Raw genomic sequence first — 25,535 nt, forward strand, 5'->3', positions numbered from 1 at the left:
ATCATTTACATAGTATTTACTACGTGCCAGGCATTGTGCTAAGTGCTTTCTAATTATTATCTTATTCGATCCTCACAACAACCCAGGAAGGTAGGTGCTATTATTATCCCTATTTTGCAGATGGGGAAACTGAGGTAAGCAGAGGTTCAGTGATTTGCCTAGGGCACACAGCTAGTAAGTGTCTGAGTCTAGATTTGAATTCAGGTCTTCCTGACTCCAGGTCTGCCACTCTGTGCACTATGGTACCACCTAGCTGCCCTATGGTGGAGAATTAATGCCCTAGTTAAAATATATTTGCATTAGTAATGTAAATAGTCTATTTTAAAAATTAACTTATGGAGTGTACTCTACCAAATATTAACCAATATCTTAGATATCATAATGGCAAGGGAGTAGAAATTAGAGAAATTAAAGATGGTAAATATACTCACAAATTCAAAACTCTAAGTTCTGAGAAAAACATCTTCCAATTTTTGTTATCCTGTGTAGCTTTCTCCTAAATATTATAAAAAAAAATTAAACAAAAGACTGGGTATAAAGTATAAATCCGAAAACGCTTCAGTGTCATTAACCCATCGGTAAATTTAACATTCAAACTGCTTTGTTATGCGAATTAGCACAATGCTTCAGATACCAAAAATCCCACCCTGATCAGAACAAATCATGAAAAAAAGAAAAAAAAAGAACAAATCGTGTGTTGATTTCAGTTGCAATGACAAACTCTTCTGGGTCACTCCTTGGTGGGATGCATATAACAGGAGCTTGGACCTCAGGGCCTTGTAGCAGTGACCCCCATTATGGGGTTTACCTGGATTGTAAGATTTTTTTGATTGAGTTTTTTAGTGCGAGTCAAAACAACATGTTGACCACATGACACACTGAATCTAAGGAATAACTGAGGGTCAGGTTCTGAGTGCTCCAGAATTGGGAGCTAACCACTCCAACAATACGGGTGAATTTGTTCTTGGCTTAGTAAACATCAAGCAATTTGATTCACCTCATACAGTGATATGTACAAAAGGTAGCATGTTGTAGTGGTTAGAAGTCAGAATCAGAGAAAGGAAGACCTAGACTCAAATGCTGTATCACAAACAGTCAATAATAGACCAATAACTATTAAGAGCCTACTATGTGCCTGGCACTTGCTAGGTGTGGGGTATGCAAACAAAAGAATTAAATAATTCCTGCTTGTAAGGTATACACATTCTAAGGGGAGAGATACAGTTAAGTACATATATAAATACATAATAGAATATAATATATAAGTACATATAGAATAAATATAAAAAGAATAAATGCAAAGTGCATAGGTGGCATAGTGGATACAGTGCTAGGCCTGGAGTCAAAAAACCTCATCCTTCCAAGGCAAAATATGGATTTTCAATAAAATAGAGGACTTTCAAGCTTTCTCAGTGAAAAGACCAGAGCTGAATAGGAAATTTGATTCTCAAACACAAGAATCAAGAGAAGCATGGAAAGGTAACCAAAAAAAAGAACAAGAAAAAGAAATTGCAAGGGACTTACTAAAGTTGAACTGTTTTGTTTACATTCCCACATGGAAAGATGATGTATATGATTCATGAGACCTCAGTACTAGGGTAGCTGAAGGGAATATGCATGTATATATATCTTTATGTATATATATGCATAAGTTAATGTGTATGTATGTATATATGTATGTGAGAGAGAGACAGAGCGGGCACAGGGTGAGTTGAAGATGAAGGGAAGATATCTAAAAGAAATAAAATTAAATTAAGGGATGAGAGAGGAATATATTGAGAGAGGGAGATAGGGAGAGATAGAATGGGGTAAATTATCTCACATAAAAGTGGCAAGAAAAAGCAGTTCTGTAGGAAGAGAAGAGAAGTCAGGTGAGGGGGGAATGAGTGAATCTTGCTCTCATCAAATTTGACCTGAGGAGGGAATACCATACATACTCAATTGGGTTTCTTACCCCACAGGAAAGAAGAAGGAAGAAGATAAAAAACAAGGGGGGATGATAGAAGGGAGGGCAGATGGGGGTGGAGGTAATCAAAAACAAACACTTTCAAAAGGGAACAGGGTCAAGGGAGAAAATTCAATAAAGGGGGATAGGTTAGGAAGGAGCAAAATATAGTTAGTCTTTCATAACATGAGTATTGTGGAAGGGTTATACATAATGATACACATGTGGCCTATGCTGAATTGCTTGACTTCTTAGGGAGGGTAGGTGGGAAGGGAAGAGGGGAGAGAATTTGGAACTCAAAGTTTTAAAAACTGATGTTCAAAAACAAAAAAAAAAGTTTTTGCATGCAACTAGAAAATAAGACACACAGGCAATGGGGCGTAGAAATTTATCTTGCCCTACAAGAAAAGAAGGGAAAAGGGGATGGGAGGGGAGTGGGGTGACAGAAGGGAGGGCTGACTGGGGAACAGGGCAACTAGAATATACGCCATCTTGGAGTAGGGGGAGGGTAGAAATGGGGAGAAAATTTGTAATTCAAACTCTTGTGAAAATCAATGCTGAAAACTAAATATATTAAATAAATTTAAAAAATCAAAAAAGAAAGAAAGAAAAAGGAAAAAAAAAACAAAAAACAAAAAACCTCATCTTCCTGAATTCTAATCTAGCTTCCTAATTGTGTGACCCTAGGCAAGTCACTTGACTGTGCTGGTCTCAGTTCCTCATTTGTAAAAACGAGCTGGAGAAGGAAATGGCAAACCACTTTAGGATCTTTGCCAAGGAAAGCCCAAATGAGATTAGGAAGAGTTGGGCGTGACTGAAAAGGACTGCACAACAACAATGTTTGGAATCCCAAAGAGCTGGCTATAACCGAAAATGAACAACAATAATGTAGAATGGTATATAAGACCCTCCCTCCCCAGCACTCTACTTTAATGCACAGAAAAAACAACAAACAAAAAATGCAGAGAAACAGAGAGATTCTGTTACCGTTTTGCTAAATTTAACATATGTGTGCATATATTTAACATTTATCATATATTTGACATTAACGCATATAACACTATATTCATGCACACACATATAAAATACATATTTGTCACAAAGAAGGAGAATGCAGCTATGGCACAAGCTCACATACATTGTCAAATATGGTCATCATGTCTTGGGATTTTGTTTGTTTTTCTTTGTATTACAACGGAGGGGGTCAAATGTGGGCAGGGAGAGAGTATTTTTTTTCCTCCAGAATAACTGCGATGTAATGACAAAAGTCAACAATAAAGCTTACTTTAAAAAAAAAAAAGATTCTTAGATTCTCCCCTCCCTTTATTATATGATACACGTGCATCTTTAATGATGAGCTCTGGATATTTTGATTGTTGGTAGGTAGGGAGAGAGAAAGAAGAAGATATTAATACACACATGAGTATATAGAGATAGAAGTATACACATGTATGTGTGTATGTGTATGTGTACATGTATATATGTATGTGTATCTGTCTGTCATCTATCAATCTATCGATCTATCTCAGGACTGGACTTATCCATTCATTTGTACAGGTAATTCTAGGGGGAAGAAATTTCCTCTCTTTGTAAAGGAAGGAAGCAAACAAGTATTTATTAAGTGCTTATTATATGTCAGGGACTTTACAAATATTATCTCATTTGATCCTCAGAACAACCCCAAAAGGTCAGTAGTATTATTATCCCCATAGCATAGATGAGGAAACTGAGGCAGACAGATTTAGGTGATTTGCCCAGGCTCATACAGCTAGTTAAGTGTCTGAATCTCGATTTGAACTCAGATCTTCCTGCCTCCAGACCATGTATCCCCTGTACCACCTGGCATCCTCTAATCAGGAAAAGGCTTTCTATTACTTCCTTAAACTGTTCATCTCCAAAAGCTTGGGATGACAGTCTCCTGAACCCACTTTATTTGTGCAAGCCTGACTACAAAATTCTGTGTGGGGAAATGAGTATATACACAATAGACAAAGCAGTAGTCTTGGTGCCTCTAACTTAATATCTCTCTCACTAATTTCTGGGCTTTGGATTCCCCTGTTTCTGCGTCATGACAATTTACGGGGCCCCTTCCCCACTTAGGTGTCTTCTTTAGGTGTACTTTGCTTTGTTCTTTGACAGCCTATTCCTTTTTATTTATGAATAGAGGACAGCCTTTATTTCACCCCACTAGAAACAGAAGATGTAAAAGATTTATAAGAGCTTTTGAATAGATATGTAAAACATTCATACCAGTTTCCCTCAAAAGGAACTGAAATTAGGGTTGACATCTAGATAATACACACAAATATTCTGGTGAATCTCTAGCTTTCTCCACAGGATTCTAGTGGCCCCTATAGTTTGGATTCCCCCTCCGGAGGGCAAGGATACTTTGAGATCATTAGACAAGCAACTCCATTCCTATCAGATCTATGCTGTCTGAATAATTCTCTTTAATAGCCAGGGATGCCATAATCCAAATCTCTTGTCCTACTTTCTACTTCCATGCCATGGCTCTGTTCTCTAGCTGTTGGGAACATACGGGTGATCCTCTTTTTTTTCCCCAAAATGCATGCTGTTCCTGAAATCTTCCTCTCTCTAGGTTCAATACCTGAACTCTCAAATTTGGAACAACCCATTAGGGAATCCCCAAGGTTGGTACAGCCCAGGAAATATCCCTTCACTGACTAGAAGGCTAGATTTTAGTATCACACCACTTAGGAAACAGAAATTCCCCTTCTCTATACAGGAGGTTAGTGTTTAAGAGGATTGTCCACCAACTCTCCTCTCAGGCTGAATAGCGTAACAACAATGTTGCCAGCAGGTACTGTGGCTGTGTAAGACCAACAATAAGAGCACACAGAAGGGCTGCCAACACAGGTTCTTTGATCTGCTTTTCTTTTTTTTTTCTTTTAATATTATTGCTTATCATGATTTTATTTAAAAATGTAGACCTTAGTGAATCCTTTGAAAGGCTTTGGCATAAATTTAGTATACTCTATTACAACCTACTATTTTTATATCTTAGACACATGCATTGAAGCTTAAAAAAAAGTAACAGTATTTTTCAAATAAGTAGGCTGTTATTGTTTAATCATCTGTGCTACTAGAGTAAATGTCTTTTTTTTTACAGTTTCATATTTTTTTTATTTACTATATTTAGTTTTCATTTATCATTTATCATTATAACACACAATACTCATGTTGTGAAAGACTCACTATATTTTGCTCCTTCCTAAACTATCCCCCTTTATTGAATTTTCTCCCTTGACCCTGTCCCCTTTTGAAAGTGTTTGTTTTTGATTACCTCCACCCCCATCTGCCCTCCCTTCTATCATCCCCCCTTTTTTTATCTTCTTCTTCCTCCTTTTTTCCTGTGGGGTAAGTTACCCAATTGAGTATGTATGGTATTCCCTCCTCAGGTCAAATCTGATGAGAGCAAGATTCACTCATTCCTCCTCACCTGACTTCTTTTCCCTTCCTACAGAACTGCTTTTTCTTGCCACTTTTATGGGAGATAATTTACCCCATTCTATCTCTCCCTATCTCCCTCTCTCAATATATTCCTCTCTCATCCCTTAATTTTATTTTATTTCTTTTAGATATCTTCCTTTCAGCTCACCCTGTGCTCTCTCTCTCTCTCTCTCTTTCTCTCTCTTTCTCTCTCTCTCTCTCTCTCTCTCTCTCTCTCTCTCTCTCTATGTGTGTATATATATATATATATAAACATACATATATAAATGCATACACACTCACATATACGTATATATACATAAACATATATATATGTATATATATATATATGAATATTCCCTTCAGCTACCCTAATACTGAGGTCTCATGAATCATACACATCATCTTTCCACGTAGGAATGTAAACAACACAGTTCAACTTTAGCAAGTCCCTTGAGATTTCTTTTTCTTGATTACCTTTTCATGCTTCTCTTGATTCTTGTGTTTGAAAGTCAAATTTTCTATTCAGCTCTGGTCTTTTCACTGAGAAAGCTTGAAAGTCCTCTATTTTATTGAAAATCCATATTTTGCCTTGGAGCATGATACTCAGTTTTGCTGGGTAGGTGATTCTTTGTTTTAATCCTAGCTTCATTGACCTCCGGAATATCGTATTCCAAGCCCTTTGATCTCTTAATGTAGAAGCTGCTAGATCTTGGATTACTCTGATTATGTTTCCACAATACTCAAATTGTTTCTTTCTGGATGCTTGCAGTATTTTCTCCTTGATTTGGGAGCTCTGGAATTTGGCGACAATATTCCTAGGAGATTTCTTTTTGGGATCTATTTGAGGAGGCAATCAGTGGATTCTTTCAATTTCTATTTTGCCCTGTGGCTCTAGAACATCAGGGCAGTTCTCCTTGATCATTTCTTGAAAGATGATATCTAGGCTCTTTTTTTCATCATGGCTTTCAGGTAGTCCAATAATTTTAAAATTATTTTTCCTGGATCTATTTTCTAGGTCAGTGGTTTTTCCAATGAGATATTTTACATTGTCTTCCATTTTTTCATTCCTTTGGTTCTGTTTTATAATATCTTGATTTCTCATAAAGTCACTAGCTTCCACTTGCTCCAATCTAATTTTTAAGGCAGTATTTTCTTCAGTGGTCTTTTGGACCTCCTTTTCCATTTGGCTAATTCTACCTTTCAAGGCAATCTTTTCCTCATTGGCTTTTTGGAGTTCTTTTGCCATTTGAGTTAGTCTATTTTTTAATGTGTTGTTTTCTTCAGTGTATTTTTAAGCATTTTTTTGGGTCTCCTTTAGCAAGTCACTGACTTGTTTTTCATGGTTTTCTCGCATCCTTCTCATTTCTCTTCCCAATTTTTCCTCTACTTCTCTAACTTACTTTTCCAAATCCTTTTTGAGCTCTTCCATGGCCTGAGACCAGTTCATGTTTTTCTTGGAGGCTTTTGTTGTAGGCTCTATGACTTTGTTGACTTCTTCTGGCTGTATGTTTTGGTCTTCTTTGTCACCAAAGAAGGATTCCAGAGTCTGAGACTGAATCTGGGTACGTTTTTGCTGCCTGGCCATATTCCCAACCAACTAACTTGACCCTTGAGTTTGTCAGCAGGGTATGACTGCTTGTAGACTAGAGAGTTCTATGTTCCATGCTTGGGGGGATGCACCAGCTCTGCCACACCAGCACTCCTCCTTCCCCAAGAACCCCTAACCCGGACTGGACTTAGATCTTCAGCAGGCTCTTCACTTCTGCTCTGATCTGCCACTTAGTTCCTCCCACCAGGTAGGCCTGGGGCCAGAAGCAACTGCAGCTGTACTTCTGTAGCTGCCCCACCTTCACTGCCCCTGGGGTGGTAGCGAACTGCGAACTCCTTCCAATCTCGCAGCTTTTCCCACTAACCTTCTCTGTTGTCTTTGGTGTTTGTGGGTTGAGAAGTCTGGTAACTGCTGCAGCTCACTGATTCAGGGTGCTACGGCACGCTCCGCCCAGCTCCTGGTCTGGTTGGTCCGTGCACTGGGCTCTGCTCCACTCCGCTCTGCTCTGCTCCCAGCTCCATGCAGGATAGACCTCACCCAGAGACCATCCAGGCTGTCCTGGGCTGGAGCCCTGCTTCCCTCTGCTGTTTTGTGGGTTCTGCAGTTCTAGAATTGGTTCAGAGCCATTTTTTATAGGTTTTTGAAGGGATTCCGCGGGGAGCTCACGCTAGTCCCTGCTTTTCAGCCTCCATCTTGGCTCTGCCCCCTCTTGATCTGCTTTTCTAAGGAAAGCAACTTTAAGGGCTTAACAATCTCAGTTTAATTAAACATATATATATCATTCACTTAGTTCGGGGGGAAAAAATCAGCTCCCTGAACTTCAGGGCAAATACAAACAGAAATTACAAGCACATCAACAGACAGACCTTGTCTGATCAAATCACAATTCGTTACCAGAGAATCTACTCAGACAACATCTGAGTTTCAAAGCCGGGGTTGGGGGGCCCAATTTCAACAGCTTACCCAAAGTCTTGTCACCCACACTCTTTCAATGAGTGTACTCCCTAAATGTGAAACGCTAACCTTCCAATACATATACTCTGCTCAGGGCCCTGAGCTCCAGGCTCACCATCCAGGGTGTGGGAAACTAGGGTGGGGTGGAAAGTTGTTCAATCACTCACTAATACCACATCATATACAAATCAATGGCTCTCCACTGTCTTAGTGCTGAGAAACACTCCAAGACAAAAAAGATCCCACTTTACCTGCCCCATTCAAACAAAGGCCAGACTCATTAAAGGCACTTAAGAGAAGAACAGCAAAAAATCCTGCCCTGATTTACCATTACAAGTAGGCATACACATCTGCTTCTATCATGGGCTTCTAGAAGAACTCTATCATTACCCTGGCTTCTGACCTCTTTTGGCATGCTAGAATCCACTATCAGGCCTCCAGTCTACGGACCAGACTCAGAATGCTATCAATGAACATATTAATTGCTGTTTTCTGTCCTGATGCCACCATTAATGGTTTCCAGGGCGAAGAGACTTCATAAAAGCCCCTCCTCTTTCTTCCACAACACAGGTCTTTTCTGCCGGTCTCTGATCAGTCCTGTAAAGAGGCAAAAGGCAAAAAGGGGTACCTATTCCTTCTTGAAACTTCTTTCTCCTCACTTGGATCCTAATGCATCTGTTGGATCCACTCTACCATTCTAAATGAAATTGATGCTAATGAGATAATATATATAAAATATGTTCTAATATATAACATATGCAATAAAGCAATACCTGACTCCACACGTGTATTCTCTACATACATAATGGACTTTTGGTTCCCAATATGCCGTAAAGCAAAAAAAGTAATCGTCTAATTATGACAAGTAGAATAATGATATCCTTACCATTCCTCTCCCACCCCCCAAAAATCAACCAATTGTTGGGGAAGGAGATCTCTATTTGACAAAAACTGCTAGAAAAACTGAAAAGGACTTTGTTTTCTTTTTTAAAAATAGATAAAGATCTACCACATGCCACAATCAATTCCAAATGAATAATTAAAGTATGAAAATCACACCATAAAAATATGAGAAACACAAAGAAGTTTATCAAGAACAATTATATAGAAAGGAGAAGTTGCAACCAAGACTCAAGATGAAAAATATCACAAAAACAAAGAGACAATCTTAACTATAGAAAGTTAAACAACTTTCGTACAGGCAAAGTCAACACAGTTAGAATAAGAAGGCAAGATATTAAGTGGGAATTTTTTTTTCATTAAGGAACACTGAACTAAGTGAATGACATTTGTATGTTGGATTAAAGTGAGATTGTTAACCCCTTAAAGTTACTTTCCTTAGTAAAGCAGATCAAAAGAACTTGTGTTAGCGGCCTTCTATGTGCTGGTTGTTGGTTTTACACAGCCACAGTAGCTGCTAGCAAAATTGTTGTTACACCGGGTAGTCAAAAAACTCAAATGAGATATTGTATGTTACAAACTTGGCAAATTATAAAGCACTATGAGAATATAAGCTATTATTGTGATTAGCATTGTTAATGCTGCAGATTTAAGCAAAAATAAAGCTATTGAGGCCATCTCACATTTCCTACCAGCTTCCTAATTCCTATCCACTTCTAATTCTTTCTCCACATTCTCCCAAGGTCTCATAAGATCCCATTCAATTTAAGTCCCCTAAAATAATGGGGAAGAAATAGGCACTTAAGGGAAGAACAGCAAAAAATCCTGCCCTGATTACCATTACAAGTAGGCATGCACATCTGCTTCTATCATGGGCTTCTAGAAGAACTCTATCATTACCCTGGCTTCTGACATCTTTTGGCATGCTAGAATCCACTATCAGGCCTCCAGTCTATGGACTGGACTCAGAATGTTATCAATGAACATACTAAATGCTGTTTTCTGTCCTGATGCCACCATTAATGGTTTCCAGGGCGAAGAGACTTCATAAAAGCCCCTTCTCTTTCTTCCAGAACACAGGTCTGTTCTGCCACTCTCTGAGCTATCCAGAAAGGGGCAGCTAGGTGGTGCAGTGAGGACAGCACTGGCCCTGGAGTCAGGAGGACCTCAGTTCAAGTCCAGCCTCAAACACTTGCCACACTTACTAGCTGTGTGACCTTGGGCAAGTCACTTAACCCCAATTGACCTGCCTTCCTCCTCCAAAAGAAAAAAAGAAAGTAAGTGACAAGATGCTCATACCTTAACCCTGTAAAAATACAGCTGGTTCACTAGGTATGAACAAGGCATGGCACTTCAATTGAATCAATCATAGACCTTAGACAAGTGTGAGAGGTCCCTTATCAATGTAGATGTCTTTGAGAGCCACTGAAAGAACTGGATTTGAAGCTGAATAAGAAGTCTGGCAGTGAGGTAGTTGGATTAAAAAATTGGAGTGAGTAGTGAGCCAAGAGAGAGCAGTTCTTGAGGGAAAAAATGTCACTTGGGAAAGATTCGAGCACCTCAGCCTTGGTCTCTTCTTCCCTTCTCCTTCCTCCTAGAAGAGGATCCTCTGGTCCAAGTCCTCCGGTCACTCCTCATGAACTCCAGGAGGCCAGAGGATCAGGATTTTTTCACCAGCATCCTAGCAGTATCCCCAGGACAATGCTCAAAGGGCAATGATAGTCTGGATGTGGTGAGAAAAGGCAGAGTCAGGGCCCTAGAAGGAGCCAGCAGAAAAAGGAAGCCATATCCATGGAGGAAATCTTGAGGACTCCAGCAAAACAACTTCCAGGAACTGTAAGCAGTCCCCTTTGCCATATTTGCTCTGAGATCGACCCCTACTTTCCCTTGGAATCTGTAGGACCTAGTAGGAGCGTGTCACAGAATTTTGCGCGAGGATGTTATACCATCCTAGTAAATTTTGTTGTTGAGTTGTTTCAGTCATGACCCCATTCGGGGTTTTCTTGGCAAAGGTACTGGAGCAGTTTGCCATTTCCTTCTCCAGATCATTTTACAGATAAGGAAGCTGAGGCCAAGTGGGTTAAGTGACTTGCCCAGGGTCATACAGATATTAAGTGACTGAAGCCAGGTTTGTACTCAGGCTGATGTGCCTTGCTGGCGCTCTATACACTCCGCCACCTAGTGGCCCACCTTAGTAAATGCCCTTTTCTGAAAACTAATTCAGTGTGGCTGATGGAGCGATCTCAACTAATAAAGATGGAGGGGAGCACAAAAGAGGAGGCTAGTGAGCTATAGCATTAGAAAAAATCCTCCAATCCTTCGAGGCTAACCCTAGAGCCCCGAGTGGATAAATAATAGCTTCACCGTAGGGACCTGACTTACAAGAGGAGGTGGGGTTGGGAGACTAAGCACGTGCTAAAATGTTTCTTTGTTTTTGAAATTAAATTTTTTTTAAAAATTTGAGCAAAAGAAGACAAATGTAGCATTGTAGCATGAAACATAAGCGTGTAAATTGAACCAATTTCATGTTGCAACAATTATAAAAGCTACGTGATTCTTATGATAATTATATTCCATACCTGTTTAAATAACTTAACAGCATATGTTCCACTTTGAAGTTCCACTTTGAATACTTTGAAGAGTTCCCCTTCTCCAATCAGCAAATCTTTATGAAAGTTTTTGGTTCCTTCTATGATGTTTTTAAAGTTGACGGAAGGTTTTGGGCTTATTCCTTAAGACAGAGGGAGGAAAAGTTAAGTCACTTTTTCTCTATGAGGTGACTGATACCACTATTACAATCTACATTACTATATTGGATCTGAACTCAGGTCAGGAATGTAATACCTAGAAGGCAAACTCCACACATGTATTCTCTACATACATAATGGACTTTTGGTTCCCAATATGCCATAAAGCAAAAAAAAAAGTAATCTGGCTAATTATGACAAGTAGAATGATGATATCCTCACCATTCCTCTCCCACCCCCCAAAAATCAACCAATTGTTGGGGAAGGAGATCTTTATTTGACAAAAACTGCTAGAAAAACCAGAAGGGATTTTGTTTTCTTTTTAAAAAATAGATAAAGATCTACCACATGCCACAATCAAGTCCGAATGAATAATTAAAGTATGACACATAGAAGATTATCAATAACAACTATATAGAAGGGAGAAGTTGCAACCAAGACTCAAGATGAAAAAGATCACAAAAACAAAGAGACAATCTTAATTATAGAAAGTTAAACGACTTTTGTACATACAAAGTCAACACAGTTAGAATAAGAAGGCAAGCTATTAAGTGGGAATTTTTTTACATTAAGGAACACCGATAAAAGTCTGATATACAAAAATCTATAAGGATTTACGCAGATCACTATAATCAAGAATCATTTCCCAACAGACAAATGGTCAAAGGTCATAAACAGGTTTCGAAAGAATATAAGCTATCAATAACTACCTAATATTAAAAAATAATTAAGTGCAAATTAAGGTAATCCTAATGGATTACCTCACACCCACCAGGCTAACAAAGAGGGTAAACAGTGAGAAAGGTTATTAGTGGAGAGACTGTAGAAACACAGGAATACTAATTCATTGTTGATAATGCTGGAATTGGTCTGACTGCTCTTGAAAATAATTTAAAATTATGCAAGAAAATTTACTAAATCATTCATACCCTTTGGTCCAGAGATTCCATTATTGAAACTACATCCAAAGGAGGTGACTGACAGCAAGAAAAGGCTTCCATATGCAAAAATATTCATAGCAGCACTATTTGTGATAAGAAAGAGCTGGGAAGAAAATATGTGCCCAATACTTGGAGAACAGTTGAACAAAATATTGCATATGAATCTAATGGGATATTACTGCACCATAAGAATGACAAATATGAAGAGTCCGGGGAAGCATGAGTATGAAGTGAGGCAGAGGAAAGAAAGCAGAATTAAAAGGACAACATTCACAATGGCTACGGCTGCTCAAATAAAGCCAAAATGGCAAAACCACACAACTCTGATCAAATACAGCAGCCTTTGTGTGGAGTTGAGTACATATTGCTAAAGCTAATGGGTATACATAATTTTATATCTTTTAACAATGGAGAAACTGGTTTTTGAGGAATGTACTCATATGGGGTTTTGTTTGGACGTTTGCTCTGAATTGATCTTGTTTCTAAAAAAAAATACCAATTTTTTTTTAAAGGAAAGAAATTGATTAGCCTTACCAAAGGGAATTTACAAAGATTCTGTGTTGAGATTATTCGATTTCTGTTTTCCTGACATTGAGACAACTGATTTATTTGCTGATTCACACTAAACATAAAACTAATACTGAAACTAAGCACTAAAATATGTAAACTGAAATCTTGGAAAACTCAAATTAAACTCTCTTAGTCAACTAATTAGAAAACAATCTTCCATGTAAGTTGTTAAATTCTTCACAATCAAATTCTCATCACCAACAATTCAAGCAAAAATGACAGTCGTCTGGCTATGAACATTTAATGTATCAATAGAGCTGAAAATAGAGGAATTTTTCTTTAATAATTTTTCTAATTAAACTTTAGAGGAAAAATAAAATAAAAGCAAGAGTGAAATGCACAGGATAATGGAGGACCGATACGATATGTGACAACAATAATCTTTTAAGGTCATTGATAACTGATATTTCAACAGTCCCTTAAGTTTTGCCATGTTCTATAAACATTTTCTCATCTGGTCTTTATAATGACTGTGTGGAGTAAGTATTATTATTATCTCCATCCTGCAAATAAAGAAGGTGAGGCTTAGAGGAGGTAGGTTCTTCACCCACCATCACTCAGTTAGTAACTATACAAGATAAGATCTGAACACAGGTCTTGCACAGCTCCAAATCCAATGTCCTATCGACTATACCATGCAATGGATTCCAGTGGTAGGAAATTATTCCCCCTGCTAATGAAACTATAAAGTGAAGACTGATATGGAGAATAACTGGATGTACACATTGGTCCCAAAACTAGTCTATTATCATCCAAGGGAGCCATAAGGACCAAAAATGTGAAATAATTCACCAGTGTTATTTCAAAAGTGTTTCCCCACCATACAAAAAAAATAGCAGATTTCAAAACCAAAAATAATAGAAAATTCTCTTCGCTAAAAAGACCATGTTTGGACTTTACAAAGGCTGGTGAGACATTAATATTAGCTGAATAATTTTGATTATCATCTTAAGTGTAAGTCAAAATTTCAAGCCCCTTACCTTGTCTTTCCTTTGTTAATGAATGTTAATGAACTTACATACATAGACTGTACTAATCGGACTTTAACAAAGGAAAATGTTATTCCCTCCCCAAGCCCTTTCAAAAAAAGTAGATACACTCTTTCAAAAAGTTCTTTTTCACCTTTCTGATATCCAGGCATACGTCCTATGTTACCAATTGTGTTGTCAGTTGTTACCTGAAAGAAAATATATTACAATAATTCAGTTTTCTAACCTTGGAGACAAAACCTCATTATGAACATCAGAAGTCTCACTAAGAGAGGAACCTCTTCACAGAAGAACACCTTCATAAAGTGGCTACTAATTCAGGCCAATTTTCCCCCTTTTTGCTCTGGGGACAGTCATCAAATATCAATGTTACCACTGCCTCTGAAAAGGCATGCCCATCAACTCTCCTTTTGTGACACTCCCCATCCCTGTAATTCTCTAGACCTAAATACCCCTCCCTAATTACCAAACCCCTATGTGTGCAGTCTTCCCCTATTAAAAGAGAAACTCCCTGAGGACAGAAACAGCTACTTTTGCATTTCTATCCCCAAAGCCTAGCACAGTGCCTGGCATATAGTAAGCTGGTTAATAAATGCTCTTCATTCATTCATTCATTCATTCAAAGACTAAGCATAAGGGCAATAGCAGGTTGGGGGGGGTCCCCATTTCTTTACTCTAAAGAGTTTGGTACCTGGGACTGAAACACCTGTTGAGAAGATTAGCGGAAAGACTTTGTTGGAACAAGACAAGTGAGGCTTTTTACCAATCCTAGAGCAAGGGTTTTTGCTTTTTTCTAAAATATCTGGGGAAAGTCTACAGGCTTTAAGCTTAAAAAACATGGAAGCTCCCATTCTTCCCTGGGGAAGAGATAGCCAAGGGTTTTAGTTAAGTCAAAAGCTAGGAGTGGTAGAGACTGCAGCCAAGGGTGCCTGGCAGAGACCACAAAGCAGAGGCGAACTCCAGAAGCTAAAAGTCAACAGAAACAAATACATAGGAAAACTAAGGGGAAAAAATGGAAGTTTCATGGTAATGAATTTAATAACTGCAAGCCCCAACTCTGAAACACTGTACCTAATACACCCTTTCATGACTTCTTACTTCTGTGTCTTTGCTTACATGGTTCTTAACACCCGGAATACTGGTCTTCACGCCCTGCTTCCCGCATAGCTCCGATTCCCACTTGTTTAAATCTTACTGAGCTTTTGAGACACATCTCGAATGATTCTTCATCTAGGTAGCCTTGCCTGATACCCCAATCAGAAATTATCTTTTTCTCCCCAAGACTTCATAAAATATTTTGGACCTCTCCATTTTCTATTTCTGTACGTCATATCCTGTATATATCACTCCAAGGCTACCATCATGACAAGGGGACTGATCTTTGTATCTCCCCTGGCCTTTAGGACAATACTCTGAACAGTCAGTTTGTGTTAGAGGCAGGATCTGAACCCAGGTTTTTCTCACTCCAAGGGCAGTTTTTCATCCATCATGCTATATTTCCTTTTACGAAACTGTAGAAAATGTAGTTGGGGATGTTGCTTCTGCATATCACTCATCAGGATGTGGACACCTAGGTTTCATCAGCACACTTGAGAAGGACAATCATTTGAGAGCAGATATGCCCTTCTTTGCTCTCTGAGTAAACCCAGAGAATGCCTCTTCCTGTGTCCACAACTACAAGGCCAGATGAAGCTTCACTAAGGATGAGGTGCCTTAACCCAAGACATTATCTTGAATAACTGGATTTTTCCTATGTTATTGGTAAAGGAAACACAGATATCTTGGGTTGTATTTTCAAATGCTAAAAAGTATTTAAGGCTTGTCATTCTTTTACCAAACAAGGTATAAAGAAAGTAAGGTTAAGGGGGTGATGAAATGTGGGGAATGGGAGATGTAAGCAGGGGCGGACACTCACATGAATGGTTTAGGCATTCTGGGTAGGCTGTAAACCCTGTGGTACCCAATCGATGCGGAAACAGGGGAGGAAATTGTGAATTGGGAATAGGGATAAAAATCTGTGTATTTGTCTTAAATGGATATGCCTACCTGTGGGTCACCTGTTCTTGCAAGAATGTTAAATAAAAGTCCTTCCTGATTCACTATTGGCCACGTGCAGTTCTTGGTAAGACACTTGTTTCTTACAAAAACTCTGGAGTGGTAGTGATTAATCTCAAGGTCAATGGTGTTAATGACCACAGACATTTAATTTTGGGTAAACTGAATTAAATTATCAAGAGAAAGAAGTTCTCAAGTCCTCCACCCCCCATATTTAAAATCCTCCAAATTCTTAATTTCTCAACTGGGAGTGAAATAATATAAGATTTTCCTCTTACAAACTGAAAAAAAAAAGAGTTGTATCAAGCCAATATTTTTTTTTCTCTGACATCTACTGACCAGTTTCTTTCTTTCTGCTTACTTTTGAACTTTGAGGTGAACTGCCCTTACTAAAGCATCCTGTACTGTACCTGGGAAGAAATATTTGGAAATCCGGCTGTCTGTTGACTCTGCTTAGACGAGGCACTTAAGGTCCTTCCTGGAACAGAAGTAAGAGAGGACAGATATGAGAAACAGACTGGAACAAATAAGAGTTTTTGAGATGGGATCATTCCTGGGGTTTTTTGTTTTGTTTTGTTTTTGTCTAGACCTATGGTTTCATCAGTGGAGGGAACTCTCCAATAAACAACTATTCCGCACCTTCTACCAAGACTTATCTACAATTGTTCTACCAATCACAGTCTTAGGGAGCTAACTGAGGCATGATGAACTTAAGTGTCTTGCTCTGGGTCACAGAGTCTGTCTGTGTCAGAGGTGAGATTTGAACTCAGGTATTCCTGACTCAACCAGTTCTCAATCCATAATGCCAGACTGGCCTCTTATGAACTAAAAATTCTGTAATGGTAGTATTTCATCATAATGATGGAGATGGGATCTGAACCCCACAAAAGGAAAAGACAATATCTTTGGGATCTGGACCTCAAAAAGGAAAAGCCTCTGGACTTTCCCAGTGGTCCAGATCCCTGGTGTTTGCTTGGGGCACCTGGCCCTTCCCAGCTAATAATCCTTTCCCTCATTGTCTGCACCTGGCCCCATTCTAGACCTCCACTCCTTGATTCAATCTAGACCCCTTCCATGTGGCCCAGGTCCCTGGCACTCACCTGGGGCATCTGCCCTTCTGGGTCCTTCTCTGTTACTTCCCAGTCACCCCACACTACTTGGCTACTCCTAGATCCTTCCTGCAGTCTTTCTCTATATTAGATCTATCTTGCCCCCCATTAAAATGCTCAGATTCCTTAAGAGTCTGGCCAATGCTCAGGTTCCTTAAAAGTCTAGCCAAAGGCTCAAGTTTAATCTGGCCCACTTGTCAATACAAATGTCACAGCAGGGTGTATTCTTAAAATCTCACCTACCCAGACCAGTGTTCTAATAAATCTTATCTCTGGCTGAAAGAAAGCTTGAGTTGAATTCATTTCAAGGCAGGGCCTTCGCATTGTTTGCCTTTGAATTTCAGAGTCCCAGCACCCCTAGACCTCAACAATAAAACAAATGATGTAAGTGCCCATGGAATTGTTGCTGATTTACAATATAAATATGTGTTTGAAAATAATTACCAAGTATTTATCATTTATTAGGCCAAGGGAAAAAATAGAAAACCAAAGAAGAAATGAATCAACTTTTCCATTGGGTACTTGTATTTACATTTTGATACTTGGCAAATTTTAGACTACAAGTAGTATTTTAACAGTTACAGGTATTCTCCAACATGCCTGAACTTCACACTGCCTCATTAATCACACAAACTGGGTAACTGCCCCACTCTCCCTACAACGGGAGGTTTCATTTTCTACCTGAGCTGATAGTGTGAGAAGTTTCCTTTATTTATTATTTGTACATGAAACCACAAATCTATTGTGTACAAGTTGCTATTCCTTTTAAATACAAAATAAAATTATTACATAAATTTCTTTTTTTTCTTCCCTTTCCCCTTCCCCCCACCCTAGAGATGGCTATCATTAGACACAAATAAGTGTGTATATTATATCTATCTATCTATTTATCTATCTATCTCTATCTATAGATATCTATCCATCCATCCATCTATCTATGGATATCTCTATCTCTATAGATATCTATATCTATCCATCCATCTATCTATAGATATCTATATCTATCTATAGATATCTCTATCTATAGATATCTATATCTATCTAGCCATCCATCTATCTATAGATATCTATCTCTATCTATAGATATCTATATCTATCTATCCATCCATCTATAGATATCTATATCTATCTATCTATGTCTATCTATCTATAGATATCTATATCTATCCATCCATCTATAATCTATATCTATCTATAGATATCTCTATCTCTATCTATAGATATCTATATCTATCTATCCATCCATCTATCTATAGATATCTATATCTATCTATCCATCCATCTATAGATATCTGTATCTATCTATGTCTATCTATCTATAGATATCTGTATCTATGTCTATCTATAGATATCTATATCTATCCATCCATCTATCTATAGATATCTATATCTATTTGTCTATCTGTCTATCTATAGATATCTCTCTCTCTGTCTATCAAATCATCCTATACATCTATTTATCAGTTCTTTTTCTGGATACAGGGTGTCTTTCTTCATATGTCCTTTATAGTTACTCTGGGTATTATACTAGTCAAAATGAATTATTCTCTCAAAGTTATTCTTAAAACAATAGTGCTATTGCTGTATACAGTGTTCTCTTGGTTCTGCTCATTTTGCTCTTTCTTATTTTGTGAAAGTCTTTCTATGTTTTTCTAAGATCATTGAGATCATCATTTCTTAGAGCACAATAATATTGCATCACAATTCTATACCACAACTTGTTGAGCCATTCTCCAATTGATGGGCATCCCCTCAATTTCCAATTCTTTGCCACCACAAAGAGAGCTGCTATAAACATTTTAGAACATATAGTTTCTTTTCCTTTTCCTCCAATCATCTGAGCAGTTTCCTTTAAAGGGGATATAGAAAATGTCCTGCATTAACTCGATTCTGTCATTTTAATTCACCATGAATTAAGAAACCATTAACCTTTTTAACTTGTAATTTACCTTCCTTTCTCTCATTCCCAGAAGACAATCAACCAATTATCAAACAGGTTAATAATGAACACCCTGCAGGAATGGGGGGGGGGAGAAAGCATGGCCCCAAATGAGTGATTTTCATGCATTATTAGATCCAAAGTTTAGAATTTCAGCCAATTTCAGGTTATGTGAGTCTTGGGATACGCTTTGGGCTAGGTGTGATGGGTATTAGTAGGGAAAGGAACTGCCTGGCAAGCAGTTGGCTTGAGTTATATTCTGAAGCAATGTATTAGGGAGGGGGCAGAGGAGGCCGGTAGTGGGGAGTAAGAGATAAAATAAAGGAGAATGAATTAATACCTGCAAGAGCCTCAGTGGACTTCAAAGCCATATTGTGAGAATACAATGAGAGAAAAAGAAACATGTGAAAGATACTGGAGCCTGGATAGACTTTAAGGTTGTAATGATTTTATATTACCACAGAATACAGGGAAGGGAACACAGAACAGAAGAGGCAGCCAGAGTCCGAGGTTTGCCCCTCTACTCTAGCTGCCTTGTAAAAACAGTTGCTATGCTGACAAGGTTGGAGGAAGCTTGGCTCCTCCTGGACCCCTCAAAGGCAAATTACTTGCCTTGATTTGGAGAAATGAGGAATACATCGAGCTGGAACTTGTCTCTCCTTTTGAACTAATGTAACCCCCTGCACAACACTGCTGTCAGTTAGGGAAGAAACAAGAGTGCTCAAGATTTGCTCCATCTCATCAAAGTGCCAAGTTCTTTTAGCCCTGAGCCACATGTAGCTGGATTGAAGCAGGCAGGGCATACGCTATCCCTCATTACATATTTGATACACCTTGTAAGCTATTTTTACAAGGTGTCTTCCATTCATATATCAATATTGTTTAAGATCCTTTGGAAGACATAAAAAAATAACCCTTTTCAATGACTCACTGATAATATACAACAGGCAAAGCATAAAACAAGAAGTTCTGTGTCTGCCAGAGGGGTTCCTCATTGTGATGGAGGAGAGCCAGTAGAGAGTTCAGGTGGAAAAGGGATTCCTTGTGAATAGTAAGGTCCTTCAGATGCTCCACTTTGTGAATGACATTGTTAATTTGCATCAAGCCCCAGAACATTGTGGAAAAGATCTGCCTTGTGGAAAAGATCTGTTATCACTCAAAGGAGTTTGGCCTAACCATCTACACAAGAATGACCAAGTGGATGAAGAATGTCAATTGCACAGATTTCAGCCTACCTTTGGATGGGCACCCTATAAAGCTTGTCTATAAGTATATACATCTGGGACAGATAGTATAGACAGACAATGAATAGGCACCAGAGTTGAATTGGAGAAAGAGAACAGATTGGATCGCCTTCAGGAAATAGAAAAAGGTCCTTTACTGACTTCAGGCTTCCCATAAAAGCAAAGACCCATCTTTCCAATACCAACATTCTGCCCATGTTGCTACATGATAGTGAGATATAGAATACCACTGTCTCCAAAAAATTCAAAATGAGTATTACACAGAAGACAACGGAAGGATGCATGGTGTCTGCTTTGACATATAACCAATGAAGAACTCTGAATAATACAAGTAAAAGATATCTTCTGGGAATTTCATAATGGGAGCAGGGAACCTGATTGCTCTCAAACTACCTAGTAAACTCTCTATATGTAAGGGATGAGATGAAAGCTTGATTGACACAGAAATAGGGGATTAAAGACAAAAGACACGATAAGTATGGGAAGCTAGTGTCAAAACGTTCAGAGAGTGGCCAATATTGTTAAGAAAGAAAGATGAAACTTTTTTGTATTGCAGAGTTCCATCACTCTACATTTAAAAGCAGAAATGCATCTGTATTCTCGTAGATGGGGATGCTCCTTGCTATGCTTTACTCATAATGACCCTGTGAGGTGGGTAATGAATCATTATTCTCCCCATTTTACAGATGAGGAAATTAAGCCACTGGGAATTTAAAGTGCTTGCTTAGGGTCACATAGCAAGTAAGTACCAGAAACAGGAATCAAACCCTTACCTCCTAACTCAAAGTCCAGCACTATCTTCAGGACACTATGCTGTTAAAGCTCTTATATTTTGTAAAATTAATATATGTTAAAATTTACAAAATGCTTTCCTCACAACTCTAGTAGCAAGGATAGGTAAGTATAATTATCCTCATTTTACAGTCCAAGAAACTAAGGATCAGATGGAACACCTTCATTTCTGTTTTGTTTTTTTGTCTTTAGGCCCTCAGCTTCTAGTGCAGAGCCTAGCACATAGTAGGCACTTTCAAAATGCTCATTATTTGATTGGTTGGCTTGTCCCTGGCCATACAGCTAGTAAGTGTTAGAAGCAGAATTCAAACCTAGTTCTCAGTTCTAAATTCAGTACTGTATTCACTACACTCTGCTGCCTTCTTTTTTTCCTCCAGTAAACCTGGCCATGATTTTAACCAAGTAGGACAGTTCTTTCTTATACTTACTTAGCTGGTCCTAACTCCTAATGATATATAATCAGTCATGTAGAATACTCATCCAGCAGATTGTACTTTTTTCCCCAATGAATCAAGTCTCTGTTTCTACTCAACTCTGTGTTCAGACAGATTTAATTTTGCATTATAAAAGAAATTCCAGTAGTCACAGTTAAACAATTCTATCTTCTTTAATGAAGAATGCAGCTTCAAAATCTCTATTCCTTTCTGTCTCAGGCTTTATTTGTCACCTTGCATTAGGCACATAAACGAATAAAAGGGGTTTATATGAATTCACTAACAAGGAAACTGTTTTTCTTTAAAAAAAAATTCTTGTTACATGAACTGCATAATAATGGAGCCAAGCAAGAGGACAGAACTGATGCCTTTTTCTAAGCCAAATCAGCCCCTTTTGCATTGACAAAATAACCCAGAGGGTGAAAAGCCATGCCAAAATCTGTTTGAGGAAAGCAAAGCATAAAACATACCACTGTGTCCGGTCAAATCTCTGTGTGTTTATATCATGAACAGCAAGTCATGTGGGAGGCTTTAGAGACCGATAAGGGTTCAGATAAAGAAAAGGCATTGCATTTACAATTCCAGGGGACCCATCGAATTTAACTTGATCAGTCAACTTCACAGAGCTACATTCTGCTGGCTAAGCAAAGAGAAAGGGGTAGAGCTGAGGAATGCAGATGATATCATGGCAGGAACCCCATGGGAATGAAGTCTTATATCCCATTAAGAGAATAACCTACAACAACCAAAGTCATTCAGAAGCTATTATTTTCAGGTTCAACTCTCAAGGTCTAAATCTTTGTGTGTTCAAAGCTTCTTTGGGTAACAAGCTGGAATTGTTTGCATGTTCTGTTTTATCCCAGAAGCAGAGTGGTATGAAGCAGAGACAAAAATACACAAAGATGAAAAGAACCAAACAGGGAAAAGATGTTGAATTTGAAGAGCTGTTAACCTAAGAGTTCTAAGTACCATAATATAACACGCAAGGTGACAAGGGAACAGTATCACTGATATGTTTCCAACCACAAAGGATGAGAAAATAGAGTAGGTTTAAAATCGGCATTGAATATCACATTCCCTAGTCCCTAATCTGCTGGATGCCAAGTCACTTCTTGAAAGACATATATTATGGCTCAGTGCTGAAGTATTTAGGATTTGGGATGAATCAGCAACACCTTATTGTTCCTTATAGACTTGTACTTGGGGGCTATGAAACCCTACCTTCATTTCCGTTATTCCCCACGATGGAAGTGCAGTGTGACTACATAAAAGAGGACTGTCCACTGAGTCAGGAAGAATGGACCACTTAGTAGACTTTATTTTTTTTTTGTCTTTTTTTAGGAAGTAATCAAGGTTAAGTGACTTGCCCAGGGTCACACAGCTACTAAGTGTCAAATGTTGGAGGCTGGATTTAAACTCAGGTCCTCCTGACTCCAGGGCTGGTGCTCTATCCACTGTGCCACTTAGCTGCCCTCAGCAGACTTTAAAAAAAATGACTTCACTCTTAAATTCTCAGTTTCTTTTCTTGTCTGTTAAGCATATTAAGATTCTTAGAACATCCTTCTCAGGCTTCGATCAAGGAAGCATGGGGACTTTTCTCCCTTCACCCCAGTAGCTGTTGTTATTCATTACATAAACATTGGATCTTTTCGTATAAATTCAAATTTAAAATGGAAGATTCCCTCTTTATCTGTGTCCCCCTTCCGAACTTCCTTCTGTTCTCTTCTGGGTTTTGGATTTTTTAAATTATTCATTGACTCTTTCATTTCTTTTCTTTTTAGTGAACTAGTATGTACGCCCTGGCTCTGTCTTCCAGAGCCAGAGTGCTGCATTTGCTCTTCAGGGTTCTAAAGGGTAACTCTGAGGGGCTGGGTCATCTCTTTTTTCTATCATTATCAACTTGGGCCCCCATCAGCTATGTTCTTCCCATTGTTAAGTGATAGTAACTAACTAGTGCCTCAGCTCCATTTAATCACTGGATTAGCTTTTACAGAGGGATATTTGCTTTAAAGATATAGAAAGAACAAATAAATTAACATTGTCTCCCCTCAACATCTCAAGGGGTATAGCTTCCCTATACCAACTCAGAGTCTGGGAGAGTGGCTTACAACTTAGTTCGGTTTCTCATAGCATTGGTTTCACCAAGTTCACATCCAAAGGTGGCATTTCTGCCAAATGAGTCATCATCTCAACAGGCACGGGTCTATCTACAAGGTTGCTCTTTGTTCTTTAGCGCATTAATGCTGGGAAGGTTGTAAAACCTAACCTAGAACTTGGAGTGTTGTAGCCACCTCTAGAACTCTTGAATTCACAAGCTCATGGAGGCTCATTCCCTTCACCTATAATGGGGGAAAAAACAAATAAAAAGGCCAAGGACCAAGGCCTCTTTCTTAAGGCCCTGTGGCATGAGAAAGGAAAATAAATACTGTATGCTTTCTCCCCTTACAGCATCATCTCTCACTAGACACCTGAATGACAGTCTCTGAAATCCCCCAAAAGATTGAAGCAAAATAAACTATTGCTGATGCTGACAGGCCTTTGTGAATGAATTCAAAACCCACCAGAGAGCTTCCCCTTCACTACTTGGTTAGCTGATTGAAACCAGTTACAGAATTTCAATGCTTCACAGTCTCTCCAAGATACTTCCTTTACACATCATAATGGTTCTCCCAGAAACAAGCTCCCTAGAATCCTCCACACAGAGAGGCTGTACCAACAAAGGAAGTTGATAGGGTCTGTGCATGCATCAGGGCCCCATTAAATTTTTTAAAATGTCCCACTATTCCTTAAATTCTCCCCAAAAAGAAAAAACTCTGACAGCAAATAGAGTTATGCAAAACAAATTCATAAACTGCCTGTGTCTGAAAATGTATAATAATAGTAGCTAACATTTATATAAAGTCCACTATGTTCTAGGCCAGGGAGGGGGAATCTGTGGCCTCGAGGCCACATGTGGCCCTCTAGGTCCTCAAGTGTGGCCCTTTGACTGAATCCAAACTTCACAGAACAAATACCTTAATAAAAGGATTTGTTCTGTAAAACTGAGGCTCAGTCAAAAGAGCGCACTGGGGGATCTAGAAGGCCACAGGTTACCCACCCACGTTCTAGGCACTTTCCCAAGTGCCTTACAAATATGATCTCATTTGATCCTCACAACAACCTTGGGAGGTAGGTGCTATTTATCATTATCACCATTTTATAGATGAGGTAACTGAGGCAAACAGAGATTAAATGATAAGAGCTAACATTTACATAGCACCTACTATGTGTGCAGTACTATATTAAGCACTTTATAAATATTACCTCATTTGTTTGAGGGGGGAAGGCAGGGCAATTGGGGTTAAATGACTTGCCCAAGGTCACACAGCTACTAAGTGTGCCAAGTGTCTGAGGCTGGATTTGAACTCAGGTCCTCCTGACTTCAGGGCTGGTGCTCTGCTCACTATACCACCTAGCTGCCCCAATATTATCTCATTTGATCCTCACAACAACTCTGGGAGGTGGGTGCTATTTATTACGATCACCCTCACGTTATTTCCCTAACTAGCAGAGAAGGAAACTGAGGCAAACAGAGATTAAATGATTGGCCCAAGGTCACACATCTAGTAGGTATCTAAGGCCACATCTGAGCTCAGGTCCTCCTAATTCCAGACCCAGTGTGCTATCCACTGCACCATCCTAGCTGTCTCTGTACGTTTCATTCTTCGCCTCTATTCCTTCATCTCTATGCCAAGAGGCTAGAAGCATCCTTCATCAGTCTTTTGGAATGGTGATCAGTCATTGCTCGGTGACCAAAAGGAGCTGGTTCTCTATGCCCTGCTGCTGCTCCAACATGTCCCTATTACCAGCTCTCGCTCTGGCTTCCCGTTCATCAGGAATCTCTGCTTAGAGTTCGTCCTCTGCTGGCTTCGGCA

At 38.9% G+C, this 25,535-nt stretch overlaps 1 protein-coding gene across 2 annotated transcripts in view; it reads right to left on the reverse strand.

The window, feature by feature from the left end:
• The window catches only part of IRAK3 (interleukin 1 receptor associated kinase 3), a 121,893-nt gene that overhangs the window by 38,367 nt on the left and 57,991 nt on the right, over positions 1-25,535 (reverse strand). For both annotated transcript variants that reach the window (XM_036759277.1, XM_036759276.1), the window contains exons 3-6: positions 16,514-16,581; positions 14,182-14,236; positions 11,381-11,532; positions 432-496 (exon numbers count right to left, since the gene is read on the reverse strand). In XM_036759277.1, the coding sequence (XP_036615172.1) occupies positions 432-496; positions 11,381-11,532; positions 14,182-14,236; positions 16,514-16,581 (340 nt within the window). The remainder of the gene's footprint in view (positions 1-431; positions 497-11,380; positions 11,533-14,181; positions 14,237-16,513; positions 16,582-25,535) is intronic.

Source organism: Trichosurus vulpecula, chromosome 5 (assembly GCF_011100635.1).
Source record: "Trichosurus vulpecula isolate mTriVul1 chromosome 5, mTriVul1.pri, whole genome shotgun sequence".
NCBI lineage: Eukaryota > Metazoa > Chordata > Mammalia > Diprotodontia > Phalangeridae > Trichosurus > Trichosurus vulpecula.